General features: G+C 32.0%; 2 protein-coding genes across 2 annotated transcripts in view; one reads left to right on the forward strand and one right to left on the reverse strand.

Moving 5' to 3' along the window:
• Positions 1–12,460, reverse strand: part of LOC107449578 (muscle, skeletal receptor tyrosine protein kinase-like) — a 145,178-nt gene that overhangs the window by 30,928 nt on the left and 101,790 nt on the right. The gene's annotated exons all lie outside the window — the stretch shown is intronic.
• LOC107441605 (cell adhesion molecule Dscam1-like) overlaps positions 5,019–12,460 on the forward strand; it is a 9,370-nt gene continuing 1,928 nt past the window's right edge. Inside the window, exons 1-3 of the mRNA XM_071185567.1 lie at positions 5,019–5,228; positions 7,248–7,529; positions 9,238–9,357. Coding sequence (XP_071041668.1) covers positions 5,156–5,228; positions 7,248–7,529; positions 9,238–9,357 — 475 coding nt within the window. The 5' untranslated portion in view covers positions 5,019–5,155. The remainder of the gene's footprint in view (positions 5,229–7,247; positions 7,530–9,237; positions 9,358–12,460) is intronic.

A 12,460-nucleotide genomic window follows, 5' to 3' on the forward strand; every position in this document is an offset into this window, starting at 1 on the left:
ATGAAGAAAATAAAGTAAATATTTAAGTGTTGTGAAAAGAATCTTATTTAGTTGTACAAAGTACTTCAGCCAAAATTTGGGAGCCACGTAAGAGAATTATATATATTAGATCAGAAACACATCATTAAAAGGCAGAATGCTTTGGTGTTTTCAAAATAAAGCAAACGTTGCCACCGGCTGAAAAGAAATACAGCCAAAATTTGGGAGCCAGGTAGGAGAATTATATATAATAGATTAACACTAATCATTCATAATTAATTGTAAGAAGTATCGTTTATTTTACGGAATTAAATTGAATATTTTTTAGGATATATAAATAACAGTGCTGTTATGAAAGTACGAAATTAGACTTTTTAATCTTTCATTCAGCATTTTACAAAGAAATATTTAATTTAAAACATTAGCTCTGTCTTACACCGACAAGGTACTTTTAAGTGTACTAAAATATTAGACGTAAATCGGTGATGGAACAAGAGCCAAAGAATGCAAGAAAAGCTGTCCATCCATCAAGAAAGCAGTAATTAATAAAAAAATATTGACACTTGCAAAGTTACCTTACTTATTCTAATTTATTCTTCAGAAGGAAAACTTGCTGGAGTATCAACCCAATTATTCACATTCTTGATTATGTTTGCACATGTTTGTAGTAACAAATTAACTATTTTATTGAGACATCTAATGTAAATGTACAAGAATTCTATCATTTTTTAAATTTTAGGTTCGCATTCTGTCACTGTATAAATGGAAAAGAAAGATACAGCTATATGAATAACATATAGATATAAATTTTTAATAAATATTCCATTGAGTATTTTAAATGTAATGAAATGATTTAAAAAAACATTTATTGTTTATTAATTACATTCTCCCTTGCTGATTTTCAGAACCTCCAAAAATACCTCCAATAAGCTTTACTCCGATGATTTATATCGGTGGTAAAGCTTCAGTTGTCTGTTTATTGAGCGGTGGAGTAAATCCTATAAAGTTTTCATGGTTTAAAAATCAAAAAGAAATTATTCATGATTCTTCCAAGATTGAAGTTTCAAACTTGAAAGACGGCAGCATTCTCACCATAGAGCCCGTCAGCTTGGATGATGCTGGAAATTATTCTTGCATTGCTTAAAACTCATTTGGAAATGATTCGGCTACAGCAACTCTGGTTGTCGAAGGTATTGTATTATTTATAATATTTTTTTAATATTGTCTATGAGCATAAATTTGTAAAATGCTTCGTATTTTGTTTTAAAATTTTTCGTGGGAAAATACTTTTGAAAGGGCACTATATGATTCATCCTTTTAGCGAACTTATAGATATAATTTTAAAATTACCGCATGATAAAAATGAGTTCACAAAGTTTGAAGATTTAAATGAAGTTTTGTTGTTCAATTAAACTTTTTTTTTACGATTCATATTTTTAGGCAGCAAAATTATTGAGTTAGGTGGGCATCTTATTTACGTCACGCTAGAACTGCACAATTGGGAAGAGTCTGGGAGAAATCCTTAATCGTGACATGCCATCCTTTGCAGACTCCTCCGCTTTGGTAGCTCGGTGACCTGCGAGCGAAGGACCGATGCCGCACACCCTCGGTCCCTAAGCAAACTGTTAAAAGTAGTCCCTCTTACTAACCGCTGTCAGTGATGCTTGACTTCGATGGGAACCGTGTCCTTAGGATCAGTCCACTGCAAGACCAATATTATTGCGAAATAAAATTTTATAAAATGAAAAGCAATAGATGGACATTAAAATTTGCATTCAACAAGTTGTTTAATTTAAACGTTATTACTTAGTTTAAAAACAGTCATCATTTATGCCGTTTTTATAATTAAATCAAAATTGTAACTAAATCAATATTCTAAAAAGTTTTTCAACGTGTATCTCCATTTTTAAAAACTGAGGGTACACATTTATAAAAAAAATGATATAACTACCAATTTTCTAAGGAAATGTTTGCAATGTTAGCAAAACAACAATTTAATTGACGACTATATACAGGAATACTATAAAATTAACTAACCCCTTAAAATTTGTACGTTTAAAATAATTCTATGTAATGTGATATAAAAATAGTGTAGAAAGAATATGGTCATATGATTATTAAATCTCGGACCAAAAATGAATTTTGCTATTATTTTAATAATAAAAATAGAACATTCCAGAAAATCCGAAACAGTTGGAATCTACGGAATAATGATTCCTTAATTTCTATTACATTACAATTATTTTTTTATAACAAAAATATTATTGTCTTGTTAGACAAACATGTCTCTATCATGTAATAACACTTAATTCCGATACAAATCAATATAGATAATTTTGTTTACGTAATTAAATTTTAAAATATTCTTTTCTTTATTGCTTGGTGTTCTTCTTTTTAAATCAAATCTCGTTTAGTTATATTGTATGTAAAGTTTTAGTCTCATTTTTACCTCCAAAATATATGCAATAATACTTCAAATATACTTGACTATTAAATAATGAGTAGTTAAATATTTAAATTTTTGATTTTGTGAAAACGTTGCAGGCATTAATGAATGTATTTTTATCTAATCCAAGATAGTATGATTTTATGCATTTAATCACTTACTTATATTTACAGTTATATAAATAGAATTATGCTTTTCTTTACAATGCGTCAATCTATTATAATTCTGGACGAGAGTTTATATCGCACAAAACCCGATAAAGACTGTTTTCAAAGATAATGAAAATAAACTTTCAAAAAGCATGTGATTTGAAATTTTTTCAAAATGATTATTTTTTTAAGAACGGTAAGTTATGTTTAAAAATTTACATGTTACCTAACTATTTTTTTAATGAATTGTTAAAGAAATTTCCCTCGATAGTAAAAATGGGTATTATTTATTAAAAAAATAAATGTAATTGCGATCATGTAAGCGCAGTGCAATGATCAAATTACAGTATATATATATATTTTTTAAAGTGTTCTAAACTTTTGCTTAACCCTGCAATAAATGTTCAATTTGGAAAAATAAAAAAATTATTTTGAACTGCTTAATTGTGACTCTTTCACGCTTAAAATGTTACAAACTTCTCTCAAAGTTAGGAAATCTTGCTCTCATACAATTAAAATCCTTTTATTTTATTTCCAATGCCTACCTGTGTTAACCTTTTGTCAATTGATGCATTTATGGGGCAGATTTGTTGGCCACTCTTTCAAGGGCACCCTATTGGCACCCAAGGGCACCCTAAACGTTGCTCCCACAGTAAGGAGAGATAGTACAAAATGAAACAACATCCCTGCCCTGCTCGGGATTCGAACAAAGAACCTTTCCCATGCAAGGCCAGTTCTCTGACCCCTACTTAGTTCGGTCGGCAGAATGTTGACCAACGTATTCTTTCATCATACCGTACTTTACTGCTTTCTTAAATTTTAGTTAAGCTTCTTTTTTTTTAAATTTAGATGAAGATTTTTATTATCTATTTTCAGCTCCCCTACAATCGTTAAAAGAACCATTCGATGTTGAAGTTATTGAGTGCTCACATTTAGTTTGTGTTGCGAGTGCATCGCCTCAACCTGACTACACATGGACAAAGATTGAAGGTATGTGGCCACCTCTTATACAGCAGTAGTTTCCTTACGTCGCACTAGAGCTGCACAATGGGCTATTGGCGATGGTCAGTGAAACATCCCTGAGGATGATCCGAAAACATACCATCACAATTTCGATCCTCTGGAGAGGGGATGGCACCCCCGCTTTGGTACCACAACGAACTACACGCGAAGTCGAGCACTTTACGGTAAAACAGTTTAACGAGGACCAATACAGCACACCCTCGGTCCCTCTTATATAGCATTACACATTTTATATTTTAATTTTATAACCATCGTTAAACTGCCGACCCACTTTTTGGGGATTACGACTCCTAATGTTTAACTCGAAAAGACAAGGGAACTCCTGCATCAAGTAATGGGAGAAATTTGGCTTCATGGTGGACTTTTTGCTGAAACTAACCAGCATTTGCGTTACATGGAAAGGGAAGACGCGAAAACCTCTCACGGTTTACCTGACGGCAAAAAGACTCTAACCCATGACCTGTCTACCACTGAGGATATTTCACGTCAGCACTGTGGTGGGTGCAAGCCGGATGCGGAATTCGTATAGGCCAGCCATCATTGAGATTCGAACCCGGTTCACAGCATTAAAAGGCGAACGCTCTATCCTCTGAACCATCGAGGCTCACATTTTTTAAAATAAAAAATTTAATTTAAATATCAAAGAAAATTCTCGAACTCTCATTCATCAAATTGATTTATTCGTGGTTCATCTTAAAATTTTTTGATAATTACCTTAAGTAGAACAAAAAAGCTCTTAGTGTATCTATACGTTCTTACTATTTACTAATTTCTAGAATATACTTTCTTTTTCCAGATAATAATCACGAGAAGAGGATTATAATCAACTCATTGGAGGGTCATCTCACTTTTAAAGAGACGAAAATAAGTGATGCCGGTACTTATACTTGCCGAGTACAGAACGGTGTCGGCGAACATCTCGAAAAATCGGCAAAAGTTGTTGTCCACGGTAAGATGATGCAAGAGATACAATGTTCTTAAATCAACGATGTTATTTACATTTTGTTTGCTGTAGATATTTATAATTTTTACGTAAGCAACCATTCTTTTTATGATATGTAGCGCTATTTCATGATTTAAAAAAAATACTCACAACGCATTATTTTAAACAGTTGTACACTTATTTTCATAATTGATTTTGCATATATAAATATTGTATGAGAGCTTATTTTGTTTCATTGACATCGATGTATTACTTTATTCAGAGTATGAAACGTGGTAGCAAAACAGACAAAATTCATTCTTTAAATGTTGTTCAATACAAATGAATACCTGTGTATAATTTTTTACATGAAAACTTAATTATGCTAAACTTTAGCAACTTAAATTATCTTGTTTCCCTCTCACGTATTGTTGATTAGTGAATTGTTATATTTAGTTTATTTATTATCCGTTATGTGGAGCTAGCTATCTGCTTTGCTGTCACATCAAGCAATTTTGATTTGCACGAAAGTGCATTAATAAAATGTTTCGGGATTAAGATGTATTCATAGCAGCTATCTCAAAACTTCAATTCTAGAAGGATTTCAATGTATGAATGTGGTATGATTGAACCTTTATGATGAAGCAGAAATATTTGTGCTGTGTGTGTTTTTTCTTCATTCTCGCTTACACAGAAACAAATTGTAAAGGTAAGCCTACATTTTTCTTATGTATATGTGAGCGTGACTTCATTTTTAAATAAAAATTAATGTAAACCGCTTTAACAATTTTTAAAAGCAACCTTTTGAAAAAAGATGCTATGGAAGTCTGTTAACGTTAATCTTAATTTTTTGAAAGTTGCATTGTTTACTTTATGGATTGTAATTGAATCGGGTGTATTCTTAAAATAGCAATATAACTTTAATTATACTACATTATTTGAATTTTTATTATTTTACCAAATAATTCTCTAGATTTTATTTAATCTTATATCATTTATTAAATATTTTATGTATACTATATATGTATTATTCCTAACATATATCTAATAGAGACCAGACCAGAGAGATCAGCTCATGACGTGATCGAGTAAAGACGTGTTTTATCTCAGCGCAGCAATGCCGTATCATAGAACTGGACGAGGTGGAAAAGTCTACCCGGCCACCGGCCGAAACAGTGCACTGAACAAAGTTGACCAAACTTCAACAGAGGAATTTCTTGAGAAAAGTGGGATTCCCCTAAAATACTTTCACCCGATTACGAGTATGGAAAAGGATGAAGTAATAGATTACTACCTACAGTTTACCCTGGAAGAACTAGAAAGATGGTATCACCCATACTGTAGACTCCGAAAGGGATTAGACTGGCGCGCGAATCCTATATATTTCTATCTCATGCATGGAGCAGCAGGTTTTCTCAACTCCATGGAAAAGAAGCAGAAGGAAGAGAAAGATCGACAGATTGAAACTCCAATTGCCAATCCAGTGCCCAACGCTCAAAAGCCTGAAGAAGAGCACACTATCAAAGACTCAGTGCCTACTCCAACGATTGAAATGGACACTACAGAAATTCCAGACCCCACTGTGAAAAGAAACAAGAAGAAGAGAAAAAAGGCGAAAACGAGTGTCAACCAGGCGACGCTCCCTGACATTACTTCCGATAGCGAGCCCACTCAAGTCCCAGCTCCCGATATCCCAGATGATACACTACCGACGGAGAGTATGGAAACTGCCGATTCGGTGGGCCCCAGCTCTACCCCCAGCCCAACCCTGGACATGGCTCCAAATCCAAAACTTAAAACCCTCATCAGAGGACTGCTTGCAGAAACGGATATTTCAGCCCTCGAAAAATATCTCATCGAATATGGAATTCATCCAGAAAAGATCATTCAGCTTAGTAAAAGAAGTGGGCAGGAGCTTAGGCCCCTCCCACTCTTCCTCATCATACAGATGGACACGCCCACCAGCAGAAAAATCTACAACATTAGCTCCATTTTGGAGAGAGATGTGATAGCAGAAAGATTCAGAGGAGGAAGATTCCAGACACAATGCTTCAGGTGTCAGAAATATGGCCACACACAGCGCAACTGCCAAGCCACCGAACCAGCCTGCATGAAATGCGCAGAAGCTCATCTTACGTACCTTTGTACGAAACCCAGATCCATTCCCGCCAAATGCATTAACTGTGATGGTGAGCACCCGGCCTGTTTTTCGGGCTGCGGTGCAAGACCCAGGAAACCCGCTCATAGAAGAAGAGCCCAACCCAAGACTACAAAAGATGCTGCCAGCAGATTCCTGCTCATCTTCAAAGAGATGAAAGAACTACTTCAAAACGAAGAGCTTGTTAAGCTGCTCCGTTCCCTACTTCCAGAGCCACAGAATTGATTGTGTTCTGCATCCTCCCAGGACTCCACCATCAGGACTTACAGTGTTTCACTGTAAATTTTCTCATCACATATATTTCATCTTGAAATTTATGCCCATTCAACTTAGGACTCTACAGTTTAGACGAATCAGTTAGCGGCGCTTCGCGCCGAATACTGAGATTTTCTACATTTCCAACGTTCCATATATCTAATAGAAAAAAGAGCTTTATGACTAATATAAAAATACATTTTATTTCATAGGAATTTAAAAGCAATTGTGAAATATAATGAATTTGTATTAAAATTTACTCAAAGAATAAAAATTCCTGTTCATTAATTATTTTTTATAAATCATTTATTTCAGAACCACCAAAAATAATTCCAATGAATTTTGCCTCAAAGATATATGTTAGCGGCAAAGCATCTGTTGGCTGCGTAAGTGGCGGTACAACTCCCATAAAGTTTTCATGGTTTAAAAATCGCAAAAAAATTATTTCTGATTTTTCCAACTTTAAAGTTTCAAGCTTGAATGATGCCAGCATTCTCACCATAGAGCCAGTCAGCTTGGATGATGTTGGAAATTACTCTTGCATTGCTAAAAACGCATTTGGAAATGACACTGCATCAGCAACTCTTGTTGTTGAAGGTATTATATTCTTTTTACAACATTTTTATAGATAATTTATTTCTTTGGCCTTTAGTTGATAACTATTTGTTTCGGATGTTTATTTTTTAAACAGTTTTTCGCGTGAGAAAAACTTTAGAAGCAGTAAATAACACTATGTAATGTCCTTTTAGTAAACTCATAAAAACGTAAGAAAAAAATTTAATTTGAATCTAAATCAATGTTTAATGAGTCCTTCTATTTTCTCTGAAAAGGAACATATTATGAAAAGCAATATATCTCCCAACTATCAAGTAAAACGTTTGTGGAGTAAGTAACACAGATTATTTAATGATTATATAAATAAATGTTTTGAAATTCAATAACTTTTTAAGAGAATAATTAATAAATACCGGTACTTTCAAGTGTATAAAAATACTTATATACAATAGATTTAAATAACATTCTAACAAAAATTATTAAATGGATATTAGAAATTAAAGGAATTTCACTCTTAGTTGAATAATAAAAATTTTCAGAATTTCGGAAATGTTTGGAAGCTATGGATTTAGGAATATTCAAAGTATTTATTATTTTTTCACTTGATTTATTTTCTTAAACAAATATTTTTCAAAATCAAAATATTTTTGTTTTGTTTGACAAATAAATCTTCATCCTCAATTGCGATACAAATTATAGATATTTTGTTTCCATATCAGTAAAATTTAAAACCTTTCTTTCCTTTAATTTCTAGTTTTTTTTCCATTTAAAATAAATCATAGGACTCTTGAAATTTTATTTGAGGTTTTTAGAGAAAAATGCACCCAGTTATTACTTAACAATCAACTTATGAATGTTTGAATATTTGAAATTTCGATTTTGAAAAAGGGATGCAGATATAATGAATTTATTTCTTTATCTGTGGAAATATTATTTAAAGTCTTACTTACATTTAAAAATTGTTTTAAATGTGAGTATGCATCACTATTTTGCCACTATGAAAACAGTCTGTTTTCAATTTATAAAATCAGAAATACAATTCCAGCAGAAAACAACAAAACTTTTAAGATATAAGTAGTACAGCACTAAGTAGGACAGCACTTCACTACCCCTGATGAAGTGGTGTCCTACTAACACACATATTTTAAAATTTGTGTTGTTTTCTGCTAGAATTGTATTTTTGATTTTATAAATTATAATAAAACAAATTTGGATTCAGCTGCTTTATGCGCTTTTATATTTTGATTTATTATTTTCAATATTACCTACTTATTTTGTCTTTTATGAATTTGTAAATTAATTTCCTTTTTTGATTAAACAGTTTGTTTTCTTTACTTCGCAAACGTTAAAAACACTGTTTAAAAAAATAATGATTGTAAAGCTTTCAAAATTCATGCACTACAATTTCGTTCCAAATCATTTCAATTTAGATCTTTTCTTTTTGGAAAGCAGTTTGTTTTATAGAAAAACTAACACCTAATTTAATTATCTTGTTAAAAAAAATTTTAAATTATTTTTTATAAATAGAGTGAAATTTTCCTCAATGGTAAAAATGAGTTTTGCTTTAAAAATTTTAGTCATGTAAATTTTTCTAGAATTTTCAAACTAGCTTATTTGAAAAATAAGGAATGTATTATGCTTTTACATCGCTTTGCTTAACATTCTTAACATAAAGTTTGTATAGTTTAAAGAATTATTTATTTTAATAAGCTTAATTGTGACTTTTCGTGTTTTTTAATTCCATTTTCAGCACCCCTGCGTTGGTTAAAAGAACCATTCGATGTTGAAGTTACTGAAGGCTCCGAAGTTCACGTAATTTGTGTTGCCAGTGGATCTCCTCAACCTCACTACACATGGACAAAGATTGTAGGTATGTGGCCACCCCTCACATAGCATTGTTTATTAATATACCTACATACCATTACTTATATACTGTAACTTTCTGGTCGATATAAATTTCGCAAATGGCTCGCACCGACCAGTGCTGACGAAAAACTCTCATGGTTAGAGTGACGTCTAGAGGACTCTATGATCCATCTACCACAGAAAATATTTTACGTCAGCGCTGCGGTTGGTGTAAGACGGGTGCGGCATTCGAGATAACCAGACATTGCCGGATTTTGACCCAGTTCAAATCATTGGGAGGTAAGCACTCCATTCCCTGAACCACCACGTCTCTGAAGAATATTCTTCAATCGGGGCTTTTAAATTACTCCCGACTTCACGTATGTTAATAAAATATTCTGAAAATGATTCCTGTTGATTTCTTTACGTCTATTTAATTGCCGATGAATTTCTGCCGAATTTATTTGGCGACTAAATTCACTTATTAAACATTCTTTAAAAGTAAACCGCGATCCCAAATTATGTGACTTAAGCTAAATGTTTCGTTTCTTTTTCTAATAATGATTTGCAAAGTGCCGCTAAGGGGATAGAGAGTTCGCCTTACAATGCAGCGAATTGGGTTCTAATCCCAGTCGATACAGATTCCGCATCTGGCTTGCACCGAACACTGACATGAAATATCCTCAGAGGTAGATGGATCATGGGTTCGAGTCCCCTTGCCATTAGGCTAACCGTGAGAGGTTTTTGTAGTTTTCCTCTCCATGTAACGCAAATACGGGCTAGTCCATCAGAAAGTCCTCAACGAAATCAAATTTCCCCTATAATACTTGATTCAGGAGCTCCTCTTGTCTTCTGGATTAGGTTCAAAATTACAAGGCTACAAGCCAAAACAATTGGGTCGGCTGTTCAGCGACGGTTGTAAAAATAAAATTAAATACCGTTACCTTTTCATGTCGAGCTTAACTAAAAGAACAATGGAAATCATGATTCAATTGTAGGAATAATTCGTGCAGAGAAATGTTCGTGCAGTTGATTTACGCGGTGAAGGAAGTCTTGTAAACAGATCACTGTTCTTAGTGTTGAGATTAAAACAGGACAGAAACGTAGTAGCAATAGCTTAGGAATTAAAGTTTTTTTTTGTTGCTCAACATTACAAAAAATGTAAGCGCCGCCGCTGTTTTGAGATTTCAACTTTACGTTACATTTTGCTTTGCTGCACTAAAACTATCAAACTTCGAAACTTGAATTCTGAAAGTGTGTAGAAAACTGTAAAGAGTGCGATGGAATGGATTATCAGTTCGAGAATTATCTATTGTTAAATTTGTGTTCGAAAATACTATGCATGTCGCAGAAATACCTTGACAGTCCAAAAAAAGTAGCCATAGTGTTAAAATTTGACAATATAAAAGAGTCAGTTTTGCTTATGAATTTATTTTGATATTTTTCTTTATTAAACTCTACTTTGGTTCAAAGTTATCACAAAAGTTATCAAATTTTTTTTTTCTCTTCTTGATGTTTTCTTTTCAAATTTTCGAATTTTTTTTCTATTTTCTTTCTCGTTATATTTCATTTTAAACACAAAAACTACAAAATTTAGAAACTTGAAATTGAGAGGGTGCGTAGAAAAATGAACAGACTGTATGAGAAATGTATGAAAAAAGGAAGAGTTCAGGAATTATCAAGCGTTAAACTTCTAAGAAGAGCCCGATTTACAGCCCGTTAAATGCAATTATGAAGTTGAATCTTCACGTTCTGAAAGAACCAATTTTACTTATGAAATTTAATCAATTGTTTTTTCTTCAAAATTTTACTTTGTTTGAAGGTTATTGCAGTTTGAAGTGGCTCTTCTGGTATTTTGTAGAGATTTTTTCTGCTTAAAAAATTATTATTTGAATTGGTGATAGGGTCTCATTATTTTGGACTGTAGAGTAGACGAAACCCCTTAATATTAATTTTACTTTCTTTTGTATTTCATCATAACTAGACAACTTTTTGAACTAATGGAAAATTTCTTGTACACAATTATAAATAATTCATTCACAAAAAGATAATTCCATTTAAGGAATGTTTTAATAATTATTTATTATTTTTAATGGTGAAAAAATTAAGTTGCAATATAAATTTCATAACGGAAAATATATAATTGGTTGAAATTGGTCAAATAGTTCCTGAAAAAAGGAATTTTAATGAAGTTGTACATTTATAATTCGATTTCTTTGGAGCTATTCGACCGATTTTGTTTACATTCTGTTTGTTACCTTATAAAATTACATTCATTAAAATGTTGTAAAAATTTATGTACCTAACAATTCGACTATTATTAAATAAAATCATAGAAAATTTTTGCAAGGAATTATCAGTGTATTGACGATTTATGTGATTTTTAACTTAAACGATCTCAAGCTAATACGAAATACATAAAAAGAAATCCAGCTTCCGAAATCTCTCTGAACAAACTATTGAGACCATATTTTCGGAGCTATATTTTGAGGTTCAACAAAGATAAATCCTTGAAAAAAAATCATCTTTATTAAAAGAGTTTCTGTGTCTGATTTTATAAAATCTTTCACATAATTGAGGTCACCCCCTTGAACCATTAGTCCTAGAACAAACAAATCTGATAAAAATTATTCGGAGTGTTTCGTTCTTTTTTGGAGCACTGTATATATCTTTACTATTTACACAGATGCACATTTTATAAATTTATTTTTAATTAAAATTATGATTGTAAAATAATATTTCAGTTATTCTAATATTTAATGCAACTTTGCAATGGCCTAAATAAAACTAATAATTTTATATTACACTTGAGAATATTTTAATTCTAAACATGATTACAAATTTAATTGTCCAAAAAAATACCTAATATCAGTTGTAAAAATGTCATTAAAAGACAAAATCCATCTTTGTTTTATTTGCATATTGTATTGTTCATACTTGACATGAAATGATAAAATAACGACAAATTTATTAGGAATTATGTAAAACTTAGAGCCTATTTATTAAGAAGTTAATTTCAATAAGTTCAGTTCAAACGCAAGTAAAGCGTTACATTTCGAAGTACATCAAATTGAATTCTCAAAAAAATTAAATGTTTAGCAGCTGAGCATTTATCACAGAAAGTGTCA

Source organism: Parasteatoda tepidariorum, chromosome 9 (assembly GCF_043381705.1).
Source record: "Parasteatoda tepidariorum isolate YZ-2023 chromosome 9, CAS_Ptep_4.0, whole genome shotgun sequence".
NCBI lineage: Eukaryota > Metazoa > Arthropoda > Arachnida > Araneae > Theridiidae > Parasteatoda > Parasteatoda tepidariorum.